Here is a 16,224-nt window from a genome sequence, read left to right as displayed (position 1 = left end):
AGGGGTTGAGCGGGAGCTCTGCATAGCAAGTCAGTGTCAATTGCAGTGGAGTTCAAATTATTATAGTATTGGTTGCGTTTTGTTAAGAAAACCAACTTAGGCAAAGTTACGTATGGAATACGTTTTTATGTCATCGTCGCAATGACTGATTGTCTCTATTACAACTTTTCAAACTTATTTTTGATTTCAAATGTAGGTCGTTCTACTTTTATTCGCATTGAAATATTAAACATTTTCGAGACTGTTTGGTTAACTTTTGTCAGATCGTGGAAGTTTGTTGTTACACAAAATCAGTTTTTGCCTTCTGTATTAACAATAATACAATGCTTGTAATAAATTTAATCATACTCAAGCTTTTTTGTTTACACCACACTAAATTGTGTTGGGTTTTATTGCTTTGGTGAAACAACCACAGATTTTTACTCAGCTGTTGAATTATTGATCATTAGCATCTGGCCTTCGTCAGTTTCTTAGTGGAGACATTCTTAGGAAAACGTTGTTTTCAATTCCAAGAATAATTTTGCTAAATAACCGATTACGTATTTATGACGCAATAGCTCACCGTGCAAGTCATCGCATGATGAATAAAAGAATTTTTTTTATAATAGACTAAAAAGTTTTTATTTAGAGCAAATGTAGGAATTATTCATCCAATGTTACTGTCAAGTTGGCCATCATTGCCTGTTAGAAGTTGCATTTGAGTGGTTGACTAGACGTATTTCACTGCTTCATCAAGATGAACTCAGGGACTGTCAGCCACAACATGCGGCCTATGTCTCTGCCCGTGTCCGGCCATGTCCCAAGTCCCATGCCAGCTTCCAACTCATTCTATCAAGACCTGCACACCCGTCAAACGATAGACCGACTTCAATGCATTCAAAAGGTAACACAGTTTATGCCATAAACATGTTTACGTTCTTTTGCCTGACAAAGGCTCGCAAGAAACTAAGCAAAGCACGTCTGCCTTATCTGAAGATAAAGGTTGTTTATCCATAATTTCGTTCAGATTGTGTCATTAATAAACCTTAACGACTGGCAGCCTAACCCATGAGGTTAATCATGTCACCTCCTAAATGTATATTTCGCAGCTTCTCTCCTTGGATACACGTATTTTAAAATGCCTTCTTCACTGAAACGTTTCCAAAACTGCCAATTACAGATAAATTGGCTATAGACTCTGCTACTAAGAAGCATGCTTACCACCATGCTCACTGCTGTTTAGATGCACAGCGCTGCAAATTATTTGCATACTATTAGTGTCAGCTCATATTACCATGTTTCAGTTGCTAAAGATTTTACTACGCTTCTTAGAATTATGGTTTCCTTTTAACGACAGTTTTTTTGGATCATTTTAAGTTTTAGTAACGTCAGTGTCATACAAAACGATCAGCATAAAGACGTGGCGATATTGTCACACCATGGAGTGATGACTTGCGTGTATTGCATAATCAGTCATTTTACTATAACCCACTAATGTTTTTATATTTTTAACTTGTAGGGCAAATCATCATACGAAACGCGATTTTCAAACAAAAAATTAGTTTCAAGTGCTCTTTATTTGCAAAATATAGACCAAGATGCGCGGTTTTTAAAAATTACGTCATAAGTTGTTTGGCTTTGAATCTTTATCCTCGGACTGACAAAGCCTTGTGTAGAGGCTCTTGACGCAGGGCCGGTTACCGAGATTGAAAAAATGAAATATCCGATTGTTGAAGTGTTATTGCTGGGGAATTATTCCATCCATTAGGTGCCGCTGAATGGAGAGCAGTCCTTGGAATGCGTTGCTCAAGCGCACATCCCGAAAGTCGAACCAGCGCCACTTGATCTCAAAGCTACGCGGTAACCATTTGAGCTATCGGGGCATACTGCATATGAAATGGTGGTATTGACTTTCTTTCAGACATTCTCATCACTCGGCCATGCAGCGATCAGGGTCATTGCTGGCGGTCTGTCATTGCGAGCGAATGAATTGAAGAAAGAAATTATTACAAACTTCTCAAGTCAAACACAATCTTTCAGAATTGGTTATTTTCAATAAGTGTTGATGGAAAATAAGGACAGCAAACGGCAAATTAAACACTCACACACGTCGTTCACTTTCGAGAGGATTGTGTCAAGTGCTATGTCACATTCTTTGCACAATGCGGCTGGTCGGGTGGCCAAACCTTGCCGGCCGGATCTGACTTATGGGTCGTAATTCGGTGACCTCTGGTATAAGAGAAGGATTAGTAAACTGAACGAATCCGAGAATTCAGAAACATTCACCGCATTCCACGAAACCATATTGTGTCCAACAAAAAGACTCGCCGCAATGCAATTTGATTAACTGCTCTTGCAAACGAAGAAATGGAGAGCTCCAGTGGCTCTGGTTATATTCTTGGCCTGTGTAGCTGCACAGTGTTCCTGATGAACAACTTTCCATCTGTTCACATCTTGTGCAAGACTTCACAACGTTTGTCATGACAAACTTCCAATGCCTGGCGCTACATTGCAGCCTAAAAATGAAACTGAAAATGCAAAATTGGAAATACAAAGACTTTTTAAGACTTCACAGTGTAGATTCTAACGATCTGTATTAGCCTAAAATACAGATCGTTAGAATCTACACTGTGAAGTAAGCAACGATCATGCTGCTAATAGCGAAACTCAATTAATTGCACACTTTAAGACGTTTATTGATGAGTTTGTTGTTTCAATGAGCGTCATCAAACTCATCATAAATCTCATCAAACAGATTCTTTCTTTTTTTGCTTCTCCACTATTTTCTTTACTTGTGTTTTTTGCAAAAGTGTTACCTTTGCTAAATCTTCTTCACGTAGCATCGTATTTCTCTTTCGGGCACGTCTTGACGCCCAGCATCGTTTTGCATCGCACCAGTGTATTTCGGCGATTCGCCATACAGGTCGAGAAGCCCAGCACTGGAGTAGTTTACAGGTAACAACGCCTCAGGTACAAGTTCAAACTTTAAATTTGTCAACCTGGATAACCGATTTTGCGTCATGTTAGTTCAATGTCTCTACCGGCATCAGCATGCGCAAACTGTCAGCATTTCCCTTCAAAAGACACTTTCTTATTTCTTGCTCCGTTTAGTCAAAAGGGTCCGCTTGAGATTTTCCAGCCCGGGTGATCAGATCTTTGGGACAATTTACGTATTTGCAACATGCTCATTGTAGCTCTTGTGTAAAAGAGTCGTAGGATTTTATTATGATTCAAATCAAGTTGGGATTTAAATAAGTTGCAATAGTCCATTTTGTTGAGAGCCAGAAATGCAAGTAGGTTGACTACAGCCTACGACACCAATTATATCAATGTAGTTCAAGCTGCGCATTTCGGCAGACATTTCCAGATTTATTTTCTGTCTCATAAAGTTGTGGTTGCCCGATAAGAACCAATAGACAACAGAAGAGTTTTCACACGTTGTGAAGCTGTAATTTCAATTAACAACGCTGTCAAGTACGGCATTGAAGCTAGGGTCTAACTTGTTGCAACTTATAATTAGACTGTTGTCGTAATTGAAGAAACAACTCATTCTAAAGTATCATTTCTCATGGATTAAACAATTTTGTCACAAAAATTGACATCAATTGTATAGCAATAATTTGCGATCCCATACTTTTCATAGTGAGATTTTTCTGTGTATTTCATGATTAGAATGAGAGCAATGTCCTGCAATTGATTAATTTTGCTTTTGTTGGCAGCATTTGAAAAATCCCGCCGGTTTTGTGCGGACGGCAAGCGAGTTGTTGGAATGGTGTTCGGATGCAAGAGCCTTCCAAGGCCAGTTTCATCAATGCCTCATGAGCTGTCTCTCGGTAAGTGCAATTAGGTCATTACAAGTATGGTCGTGTTCGTATGCACATAGATAGTCGACGACTGTGGAAAGAATACTACCAGCAAATCAGTCTTTCAAGTTTTCTTTGTTTAAAATACTTCATTCGAAATGTTGCTGTCGCTTACTGCAGGTCAAAATTTACATGGACGATTGTGATGTGTTGTTCATACGGCTTATTTTGTTGTTTTGCGCTCCGAGAGATTGAAAATCGTTGAAAGTTAGCAAAAGAAGTCGTAGGTGTAATGTTGCTGTGTCACTGACATCCACCCTAAGCACATTTGAAAGTGTTGCAGTGATGCTGTGATGGGCATGCGGTGAGTTGCCTATGGCGATGATTTCCTACATTCCTTTCACATACTTGTTCAGTGTTCACCGCTCAACCAGGCTCATCTTAGAAGTCTCTTGCCTGTTTAAACACGTGCAGTTAACCTCGTAACTAAATCCAATGTTTTGCATTAAATTAACATTTGCAGAGATTTCATGTGTGCAGGAATGTGACAGTTGATCGTATTTTGTAGCAAAGCGTTTCATTTCTCCACAAAACTTTTTTTCCGTTTGCAGTAGTATTTTTAAGTCGGACTGCTTCGTGTGAAATTCGCACTTTAAATTCGAAACTTCCTTACTTTTTAAGCGGGTCATAATTAAGATGTCAAACGTGGCACAGGTCGTATTCTTGCTTGAGGATAGTTAAAAGGCTTTACCGCTTTAGTAGTTTTGGTGCGACAAAAAAACAAACTACACCATTATTATTAGCGTTTTCTTTGATTCGTACAGGCTATTTAGCTTGCATCAGCACACATTTTCTTAAAGCCAGACAATTGACATCAAATGCTTGTTCAAACACGGCAACACTGGCGTTAAGTCATCTTTCGCTTGCTCAGTCAGGCATGATCAATTTAGTGACTAGATTTCTAGTAAAATAAAGAGTTGTGTTGTTCCTTTGTGTTCTGGTAGTTGTTGACTTAACGACAGCAGGCACATTTATTCACAGACGAATACAAACTTTTATATTTGCTCATAATGGCTTACAACACTGCGGATTTTAACTATTTTAATTGCTGAAATAGTTATGTTTTTTGGAGATTACACAACGCGGTGTAAGTTGTTTGTAATTCGGGATTTCGAGCATTGCTTTTTATTTAATTTTGTCTGATCATACTTCCACAAATGTTTGAGGGCATGTTGCTAATAATTGCGAGGTGCGAAATTCATCATGTTTACGTAATTTAATGTTTTGAAACGTTTTCGATATCTCTTAAAAGTGATATAGCAATGATGAAGTGAAGTCGTTTGTCGTTACCAATTTTAATTATGTCTGGACAAGCACATATGACGTATGTAGTTATTGTTCGCGTGAGTTTGTAAACATTTTTGCAACAACAATCGATACTTGTTCTTTTTTTGTTTACTTTTTGATAGAAAAGTTTTGAAGTTGCGGTGTTGCAAGTTTGTACCCAGTTAAAGAACCAGTCTTTTTAATATTGATTCAACGTTTGGAGACATTGAATCAATGCAAAAAGTATTGATTTGTTGACTTGGTAATCGAGCACGAAGTAAATTTTTTGTTGGACTTGTTGAACCAGTGACAGCAAGAAAACTTACAAACAAATCGCTTTTTTGCATCAAAGTATGAGTTTTATGCGAATTTTGAAAATAGTGTTTGCTTAAGCATAATTATCTATCGCACTGTATTGTCAGTTTTGCTGGTTGAACGTTTGGCGAAGACACGAGTCATAGCAAATTTGCATCACGCCTTTGTAAAGTGAGTCCATCTACCAATTCACGTTTGATTTTCAAAACTAGTAGTAATCTTGCAGCTTGAACTTAGGCAAATAAGCGTGAGCAACAAGCTTCTGCTCTTACATTCATTAGTTTGGAAGCAATGCTGTATCTTTAACGTTTGTTTATCGTATCACGTTCAACAAATGTATCGTAACAACAATGGGAGTTGACCTGTACGCCACAATAAGAAATGTGACACCTGGCAATACCCCACCAGTCGTTGAGACGTTAGTTGCTGTTATTCTGCAAACAAGTGTTGAGATTTCTACATCGGTTTCCAATTGCTAGATTTCTAACTGACGCAAAACAAAACATTCCTATGTCAGGAAGTAGCTAAACTAGATAATTTTGTAAAACACTTATTCTGTGACAAAGCTTCAATATTAAACCTTGAAAGCCTGGACTTGGAAAACAACACGGTGAAAAAAATGATGATGAGTTATTGTTTTTGGCTATGAATTATTGTCTTGGCTAAACCAGGCATTGACAGTCCCAGATTAATTTTTAGAGTTAGTGTTCCTTTTATTTGAACTACCGGTATGGAAAATGTTTAGTTGGTGTTCGGTGTTGGTCTATGGAAAATTGCTTGTGTTTGTTCAATTGTTAATTGTTATTATCTGATTGTGATACCTATATAAACCACATTAACCGATTGTTGCATATTTCACTTTTCGCAAGCATGCAAAGTTTTTTAATTTTCCTAGAAAAAAGTCGAAGTTGGTTAGTTGCCGAAGGAATCGCTACTTGTAATCAATTTGAAAAACAAATCATGTATTTTATGTGCAAAAATGCTTTAGTTGAGATTTTTTGTGAAAAGTTATGTTTGGACACGAAAAAAGTTAGATGTTGCTGTGTTCCATTTTCGTGATTGTTACCGCAAAAATGTACACTGCGACAAAACACTTTAAAAACATCATAAGAATTACATCACAAGAAAACAAATCGCAAATAGGGAAATGATGTAAATGTTTAAGGTTGATTCATTTTGTGCAAGAAAGCCACAAAATACAAAAAATTTTAAGCTTTAATATAAACATTAAATTATAATAATTTGCCCAAAAATGTCGTGTGATTGATACCCGCCGTGTTTGATACTTAATTACATGAGAAAGAAATTGATTTCGTGCTGTAGCGTATTGTTAAAACAATCTCACAGCCATCACAAAGCATTGAGCTAACTCATGGGGTGTGTGTAGCGTATCAATGATTAACATCTAGTAAACGAAAGTAGTGCGTAAGTTACATATTGCCGTCTTGCTATAGAGTTTTGATGAGTTAATGACATGAAAAATACTCCGCATTTGCGTGTTTTGTTTGCGGTTGGTGTATCATTGTGCCTGTGGAAAGGAAAAACTGACACAAAGCTTTGTCGTGGACCTTAATGTAGAGGTTCACGGCTTTAGTTAACTTTAGTTATTTGGATACGACGATGTTTGAGTCTTAGTTAAAGTAGCCAAAAACTCACCTTGATTGACGGGAATTGATCTGCGCGGACTTTATGTCCAATAAAGTTCGTCATGAAACAGACAAATGATGAACTTTGAGGGACCATAGTGCTGGGTTGGCGCAATAATCATCCAACCTCATATTTGTTTATATTTTGCTTCATCCGTTATCCTTCCATCACGTTTAACAAACAGCAAAATAATATGAGAAAAACTGGATTGGTCGAAGAACCCTTCCTGGTTATACTGATTTTTTTTTCTTGGTGGTTCTCAGATGGAGAAAGACTTCGGTTTATCCAAAATATTATAGTTGTTCAAAAAGAACGGCAGTTTTAATTGTTATGTTTTGGCTATTTTGGTTTCTGCATAAGGAGCCATTAAATGTCTTCCCAAGTTTCGAGACAGAAAAAGCCGAACCTTGAATCAATGCAAAAGTGACAGATGATGTCCTTCTGCTGGCAATTAGCATTGAACTGATGTTCTTCAGAAGTTCTCACTATTCCGTCAGGCAGCCGAGTGAATACAATTATGTAGTTACAAAATATATGTCACATTTCTTGATTATATAGTTTTGGGGGAGAGTGCATTTTTGTACCAAAGACAGGCAAGGCGCAACATCATAGTGCAACAGTCGAAAAAATTCGGCCTAACTTAAGCCCTCATCAAGAATCTGAAAATATGTGTAAAATGCAATAAGTTTCAACTTCTTAAACGTAACTCGTAACTGGTTAAACTGATTAACCAACGAGAAATGCGCAGCGATCAAAAACCAGCATTGTGATTTATTTATTTGTTTTCTCACATTAGGAAAGGTTCCTCAATAAAAACGTATTACTTTTATTTTTTGATTGTATTCTTTTTTCAGCTTCACTGCTAAACAAACAAAAAACTAGCCCTAAGTTTCCAAACTGGGCTCAATCGCTTTAAGCTTGAGTAACCGTTCATTTTCCTGCTAAAGATAGCCTTGGCAAGCGATCTCAAACGTGAACTTGCGAAAGTTGACTTTTCAGCGAACAAAGTTGACTCATTTTTATTTCTTCAACGTCTGCCGAAGTTGAGGCAATGAAAATAGGTCAACATTTGCTTGCTAGGTCGAACGCTTTGAAGCGAATGTTGTGACTTCCGCTGGTATGTGGGTGTATGGTTATTTATACGTAACTACGACTGGCGGAAAGTTGTTCAGATTTTGCATTGTATCAGCGGTTAATAATGTTGAATCAATAAAACAATCCTAAACTGTGGTAGAGTGATACTCAAACATGTGACGTGTGTGTTCATTTCTATCAGTGTACAGGAAGAACAAACACAAACATCAGTGGGAGGGAATTGGCCACACCCCTGGAAAATTACTACTGATTTTAAAGAATCTGAAAGAAGTTGATAAATTTTGAATATGCCAAGGAAGAAAAAAATGTTCGACGTGTTTCAAAATTTTTTAAATGAAAGAAAAGCATAGGTTGGGTGGAAATCAAGCGCAGAAGTTTGCAATTTCTTTCCCACTCGTTCAACCGTTTTAGCCGTTACTAACCGTCTTGGGTATCTTTCGCTGATTGATCGAGTCGTCGCCGATGAGTCATGCTTTGATGATTTTCACATGTTTTTCTTGAGTAACAGTTGTGGTCTGCCGTCAACCGGCATCTCCTAGTGTAGCTGCAGCTATTCTATGACAGTCACAGACTTCAAAACAATTTGTAGGTTTTGTCAACAACCCCGTTTGACCGAGACAAATTTTACTAACGTTTCGTCCTAACACACCTGGTGTGATTTAACGCAGGTTAATAAGAAAAAAGTATTTCATAAGAAGCTGTTGTTCAAAGTTTGATTTAATGATTCGATGGTCTTACCTGAAAGGCTAAGTTTGGTCTCGTTGCTTTTTTGAATCATTCGTTTTGAGAAATTGTAGCTAAGCTGGTTTTAACATCTTTGAATCTTCGAAAAAAAGAGCTACCTGTTTCGACGTGTCCTGCCACTTTTTTCTACAATTCTCTATTTTTTTTTCTTGTTTTGTTTTTTATAATCACTTTCAGAAAATAGTTGGCCCCTTGTAGTTCCCCTTAACCAAATTCTTTTGTGAGTTTCCTAGTTTCGTCTTGTTTGGAGAATGTTTCTAAAGTTTTTGTTTGATGCTGAGCGGGACTTGCGCCGCGATTTCCTAAAGTTGCGCAATTGCATGTTTGTATTGAACTGAATGGCTTGCTGATGGCTACAGTCTACAAACAAAATAATTGGCAAACGTTTTCTTTTCTTGTGCACGGAATACGGTTGTTTTGACGTTGTTTTGACGCTGTTTCTCGAAACAGACTTTCGCTTTTAGTCTGAGAATCAGATTTTTATTGATTTACCTTTTAAAAACAGTCATTTATAACAGCGAAGGTTTACACAGATATTTGAGTTGTTGCAGGTGTTCTTCTGGGTGTTGTTTGTGTAGCTTGGCGCATACTGATCAGTGATCACTACAAATGCGACTCAACTCAGTTGCAAACGCAGTCGGTCTGCAATCATCTTGGCATTTTAACACATGCTGGTGTTGATTTTGGTGTACTGACAGTAGCAATCTCAGGGTATCTTATTACTTGCGCTAATGTTCAGGTAATAGCCGGCTAATGTGAGCAAATGGTGTTGGATTACTAAATTCTTGCAAACCGGCGTCTTCCTGCTTGCTGCGCAACTAACGGAGTATTTTAATTATTTTTCCAGGTGCCATATAATAAGATTTTTTTTTGAACTTCCAGAAACGTTCATAGATCCCGCCGTTGACAAAATAAATAAAATTCATTGTTACCAAAATTTGATCATTCACAAACAAACATTTGTCACCACTGCAAGGGTTTGTTCTCCTGTCAGTAAAAGTTGTCAATTTTTAAAGGTTGTCCACTCAGGATTCAAAATGACTTGGAGAGTCCGGAGCGGTTGCAGTCCACAACCTTGGTTTTAGCAAGGTGCAAAAACAGTCAACTTTTCGGAGCCATCTCGTGATAACTGTTTCTAGTGCGCGCGAGCGAAATAGTGTTTAGGGATTTGAAAACACAATGAGATAATTCTGTTATAATTCAACGACTTGGTTCATTTATTCTTCTAATTCGAAACTAACCGTTGCATAAACTAATTTTAATTTGTATTTAAGTACACGTCGCTCGGTTTGAACGAGCTTCTTGTTCAGCTGTTGTGTGTTTGAAGGTCATTGCGGCATCCACAGTATTGGGAATAGGAAAAATAATCGTTTGTGTCTTCCGAATAGTATTTAGTGTTGGTCGCAGAAATAATTAATCTACTGTTAAATTTTTAATCACATTTCCCACAATCGTTTACAATGCATGACCTAGGTTATAAATTTGAAAGTTTGTAGTTTAGTGGCATTGCTGTGTGGGGGATCAAACTGCCCACCTTTGCATGCAACCTTGTTCGATTGACCTCGACGTTTGAGAAATGAACTCCATGGCCGATTTTGACTCTTTTTTCCTTATATTTGTACTTTTGTAAACCGCAACTTTATGTAGAAATTATTGGACACAACGATTCGTATAAATTCTCAATTAAACACAATTGTGGAACTTCTTTCTCAAGTTCTTAAACGTGATTTCAGTGAAGCACGTGGTAGTAGCCTACATTGCATGTATTTTGTAATTTCGTATGATAATAACTTAATAAGTAGGTCTTCATCAAGTGTCTTATTTCAAAAACAAGAACACATAAAAATAACTAACAACGAAACGAAATAACATTTAAATTTTAAACGAAATATCGCGGTTTGAGAGGGTCTCATTAATACATGGTGCAAGTAATATTGTGCAACTGTAGTGTTGCTAAAAATTATTTACGTTTTCTATAAAGATCTGCCAGAATTTAGCAAAACGAATCTAAGATACTGCTTTCAAATCAAAAACGTTTTAGAAATGCTTAAGATTAGCGCAGTATTAACGGTGGACTCTTTTCTAGGTTCGTCGAGTACCTGCTTGATTTGAAATCTTTTTAGAGAAGATTTTTTATCAACGACGTTTCAAAATTCCCAAGTGACTTTTTGACCTTTTCTCGTCAAACTAACGTTTATGAAACATAAAAGTTAAAGTGAAAACAAAAAATACCCTACCTGACATTGCTACAGCTTAAGACCAAGATCAATAATAGATTATCAAATGCGAACCTATTCACGTTGATTTGACATCCTGAGACGAAAGACCAGCAAAACATGACTCTTTAATAAGAAGAGCTCATTTCATCCGCCCAGTATTCCACCTCCTATTAATAATTGAGTTCGAGAAATCAATTTTTCGACGTTTTGCACGCCATTCATTCGATTGGTCTATTGCGTAGACGTCGCTGTAATGGACTGGAAGTGAAACGCCAGGCCTCGTCTTGGACAGCAAACAGGATTGCCATATTGGCGGTTTTAATTCCAAAGTTTAGAAATTTGACGTTTTTTTAATAGATTCTCAAGTTAAAATATGGTACGGTCGCAACAACTTGGGCTATGGTAGTAATCATGCTGTTGACAAATTCAGCCCAAAATACAATATTATGAAAAGTATCATCAAGATTCCGGAAAAGTTGCCCTTTCAAACCTGATGTTTTATAAATAGGCTACTGCTAATTAATTGATGAAACAGAGTTTTTTAAACTATTTACATTGCTGAAAATTAAAAAACAAAACGCCAAAATATATCAAATTGCCAAAGTTAAAATAGTCTGCCAAACGCATTAGAAAAACGCTCAAATTTAGCACTATTTTAGCACTTTAGCTTCAATTTAGCACTCAAATTTAGTAAAACCGCCAATATGGCAATGCTGTTTACTGTCCAAGATTAGGCCTAGCGTTGGGTTTATCGAAATGCTATTGTGGCGACGTCCACGTCCATTGGATTGCTACGCTCTTGAGCAGGTCCACTAGATTTGGTTCTGGACTTCTGGTGTGCTGCTGGAAGTATGCCAAAATCCCAAATTCCGCAAGTGTTGTCTGCTCAGCATTTAGCGGTGTTATTGTAACTAAAGTATTAGTTGTCGCTTGGTGACAGCAAAACTACGACAAAAAACGCCGATTAGCGAGTTTTAAAGCAATAGCATTTTCCCTTAATGAAAGTATTACACTGTTTTTAATCAGTTGAGAAAGACCCTTTTAAGCTTAATTGGACAGTTTGGTTACTCGTACATTTATAATCATTCTCTGGTTATCCTCATTGAACTGTTTATATATTTATGTAACTTCACTTGCCGTAGACCTACTATGAGGATTTTTAAATTACTTATGCCTCGAACAGATTTGCTGAAGTTAGGCTATAGTTGTTTGGGAAAAACAAGATCTGATTGCGCTGTTTCTGTGATTTGTCACAGTGAATTCTACTTTTTAAAAATGGTTTATATTTTATTTGTATGTTTTCGTAAACGATTTGAAAGCGGTTAAGCGCTGGGGGATAATTTTATTATGTCCTTCCTCCACTTCATCAGGTTTGTTTTGAACAAACGCTACAGATTGCAAATTTTCATTGACTCGTGATGTTAGAATGACAATGTTTATTAGGCTTGCACAATTTATTGGCGAAGTAAACTATTGTGCTTATTGTTAGAATTGAACTTGTTGTATGCTTATGGAGACTATAATGTTTCTCCCATACCCGGTTTAGGGTGTACTGTATTTTTGAAAGCTTGTTTGCGGCTCTTGCATTTTAATGCCTTTACATTTTTTATATCTACTTTCCCTTATACATTAACACGCCTCACGGGCTTCTATGTTTCAGGTGATCAACGATGTGGCTGGAAAACCAGGGTTTAACTTGGAATTTTGCTACAAATTGATCGCAATTTGTCATTCACAAAAAGAAAAATTTAACTCAACTGCCGCCAGTAAGTGTTTGTTTATCGAAAACACGTCTATCATTATCTTAACCTTGCATGGTCAGTTGGTCACGTAGTGAGCAAACATTTTACTCTCCCATATCCCAAATACTGGTTTGAAAACATATAATGGACAATGAGGTGAGTATGGGTCGACTTGGGGAGATGTACAGTTGAGCGGCATATTTCAAAGACAACTCTCCTTCAGCGACACAACGAGTAGAATATATCACTAATAAGCAACAACACTTCAACAGCAAGCGAAACTTCCAATTGTCAACATCGACGACCTTGGCGTTATGTCAGCAGTTTACAGTCCATAACCATATCTTCCTGCCAGGGTTAAGATTGAACAAACGTTTTCTCATTTCGACACAAAACACTTTTCATACACGGATCATGTCATGCATGGCCACCTGGAGATGTGTCATGTTATAAAAAGTCAAATTTACCTTATTAATTTGTTTATTTTTTCATCTTTTTGGTATCAACACGACGTGTAAAGTAACTTGTGGAAAATACTTGACTTGTGAAAAATGTGTTGCTCTTATTTGCATGTTAGGTCGGGGTGCAGATTGACGATGTACTTTGTAACAAATTCTCACTAATCTGCATAGTTCATCACGCTTCAGAGAGATTTCTCTTCTTGTTTTCGGCTGCTAATTGACTAAACTATTCACGTTAGCAATGTTGTAAAGCTGCCTATGACGTTGCCTTCCTGAATAAAATGGGTAAACCGCAAAGCAAAATTTTGAAAGTTTTTGCAAAGGATATTTGTTCAAATCGCTTTTTATAAAACTCTTCTTGTAAAATTAAAAAAACATTTTGTTTCAGCCATGATCGAAGTGTGGATGCAGAACATCCAAAAATTAAGAATGATGCACCATCACTCTCAAATGGACCCCATGCAACAGAAGAACATGCCTCCCCAGGGTGTCTCTGGTTCCTCACCCTTGAATAACATGAACCATTCAAAGATGGGGTATCCTCAAACCCATATGGGGCGAAGGTAACATTTCAATGCTTTTATCGTCTTTTTGTGTTTGCTAAAAAAAGTCTAATGTTTCAAGTTTGGATCTGTTCAAGTAAAATGTTAGTTGTTAAATGTTTCGCATTGTAGGCCTAATTGATTTTGTGTCATTGAAACCCTTCTATTTTAGCTGCAACGCCAAATTTTGTTAAGCGAAAAAATTTTTGCACGGGGGGGCCCCCCGATCTAAAAGTGCATCGGGGCCCCCATCAGCTAAATCCAGCCCTGGCTGCAACGCCAAAATTTGTTAAGCGGCAAAACAATTAACGTCATAATCCCAGTTTGTGGACGATGGTTTGTTGTGTTTTGCAAGAACTTGGTCAAAATTATATTTATGAAAACATTAAACAAAATAAACAAACAATCTCCCAGTTGTGGCCGAAGCACAAGCCTAGTCTCGATCAAGAGCAACTGAAGTGCGTAGCCTACAGCAAACGTAGTCCTTGTTATTTTTCCTACAAATCCTCGACTATATATTTTTGAATTGGCAAAGCATTTTTGTCACCTGTGCATCACTAAGCATTGGATATATTTGTACGTTCAATTCTCGAGCTGGCTTTATTTTGACCTTTAAATAAAATACATTATGAAGGGAATTAGCAGAAGATGAACTGCATCGTTGCGCGGTGTGAAAGTTAATAAGTTTCTCTAAATGAGTAATGCGCGATCGCAGCGGTGCTTTGACGTGAGCGGCATCAACTGTACAGTTTGTTGCTTTGTTTGAAATATTCTAATTATAGTCGAGTCGTTTTTCCATGCAATTTCAAAAAATGTATGAAAAGTTGTCGTATTATTCTTGTTAGGCCTTTCTGACATGTATTGAAAATGTAATTTTCCGTGATTAGTCTTATTAGTCTTTTTATGACATGTTTACAAGTGTACTGTTCATGAAATATTATCATCTTCAGTTTTGAGCCAACATAAATCTAAGTTTTTCATTTTTCTTCAGACCTCATGAGTCAGTGTGGAACCAAACTGGGCAACAGGCAGCTCCTCATCCCAACCAACATCAGTCCCTATCTGTTATCACCACTGCGACGGTGTGGGGAGTGTCGGCGACTCAAACTCCTCCTGTACCAGTTCACAGCCAATCTTCATCTACGTCCTTTCCGCATCAGCACATGGGACACCCAGGCTCCCATATGGGAAGAAGCAACATCCAATCAAATTACAACAATAATTACGCCAACAAACCAAACCCGGCGGATTCTTTTCAGAATTCTCCCATGTTTTCATCCGGACACAGAGGAATGCCTCCTGGAAGAATGGGACCACAGGGGCACCATGTGCCTGGTGACCAGGTGCTGACTTGCGACCAAAAGTTGATGAATTAAGTGTTGGCAGATTAAAATTGTGATCTGCTAAAATGAATTCATTTGTGCCAGTTTAAAATGAAATATACTAAAATGAATACAGTAGTTTTAAACGTTTTAAAATAAAAAAAACAGCTAAACTAAATTTTATAAAGAATTGCAAAAAGCTTCACCATTATCGAAGCTGAAAAGCTTGATAGACGCCATGCAAGACACGACCAGTGCTTTTCTAGATTTACGAAGTAAACTACGACACTTGCATCACGAAAACGATTCTTGAACCTTTGCACATTGTCTCTTTTCTTATAACATACAAAACTAGAAATGGAGCAACTTCTTGAATAACGGTTTGTTGACACAGCCACATCACCCTCCCGCAGCAGCAGCTGCCGCAGCCGCCGTAGCAGCAGCAGCAGCCACAGCAACAGCCACCGCAACAGCCACTGTCATAAAAGAACATCAAGATCAAAATCAAATGAATTCGTTTGATCAGGTGAGACAAGTATAAATTGAAATAAATGTATTTGACAGTAGCAATTAATCTTTAAATTTCAGGCCCAGAGAAAAATTTTCCTTACCTCAGTCACGTACTAACCAGTCATTGCTGTTTCGGGTAAAGAACGCTGAAGAATAACTCGATTATATAACCGTCAGTAACCTATAGAAACGTGGTTTGTTTGTCACCAACAAGGGTATGATGAGCCGTTTGGTGTTTCGTTTTTTGATTTCTTGCAGATCTTGAAAGCTGTTACCACTCCTTTCATGTTTGTTGTTATGATTTACTGGCAACTGAGAGGTACCCAGTACCCACTCCTGTCTCAGTAGGGATGCTCCATAACATGGGAACCATTGAATTTGGTTGTATTTTGCACTCTATCTTTAGCAGCAGCGTTATTTTCGTTGCTTAGTTTCACTAAGCAACAACTGAATTTTGTCGAATTCTGATTGACACAGTGACGATCTTTCATCGGAGCACAAATTCTGTGACATTGTGAC

General features: G+C 37.5%; 1 protein-coding gene across 1 annotated transcript in view; it reads left to right on the top strand.

Annotated features, from left to right (window-relative positions):
- The first annotated feature begins 645 nt into the window (after nt 1–645).
- LOC145782968 (zinc finger MIZ domain-containing protein 1-like) overlaps nt 646–16,224 on the top strand; it is a 33,192-nt gene continuing 17,613 nt past the window's right edge. Inside the window, exons 1-6 of the mRNA XM_082594726.1 lie at nt 646–883; nt 3,699–3,812; nt 12,789–12,894; nt 13,720–13,894; nt 14,865–15,216; nt 15,590–15,721. Of these exons, the coding sequence (XP_082450852.1) occupies nt 737–883; nt 3,699–3,812; nt 12,789–12,894; nt 13,720–13,894; nt 14,865–15,216; nt 15,590–15,721 (1,026 nt within the window). The 5' untranslated portion in view covers nt 646–736. The remainder of the gene's footprint in view (nt 884–3,698; nt 3,813–12,788; nt 12,895–13,719; nt 13,895–14,864; nt 15,217–15,589; nt 15,722–16,224) is intronic.

This window comes from Aplidium turbinatum, chromosome 14 (assembly GCF_918807975.1).
Source record: "Aplidium turbinatum chromosome 14, kaAplTurb1.1, whole genome shotgun sequence".
NCBI classification, from domain to species: domain Eukaryota; kingdom Metazoa; phylum Chordata; class Ascidiacea; order Aplousobranchia; family Polyclinidae; genus Aplidium; species Aplidium turbinatum.
Note: the sequence above shows the minus strand (reverse complement) of the source record. Positions and strands in the feature narration are given on the sequence as shown.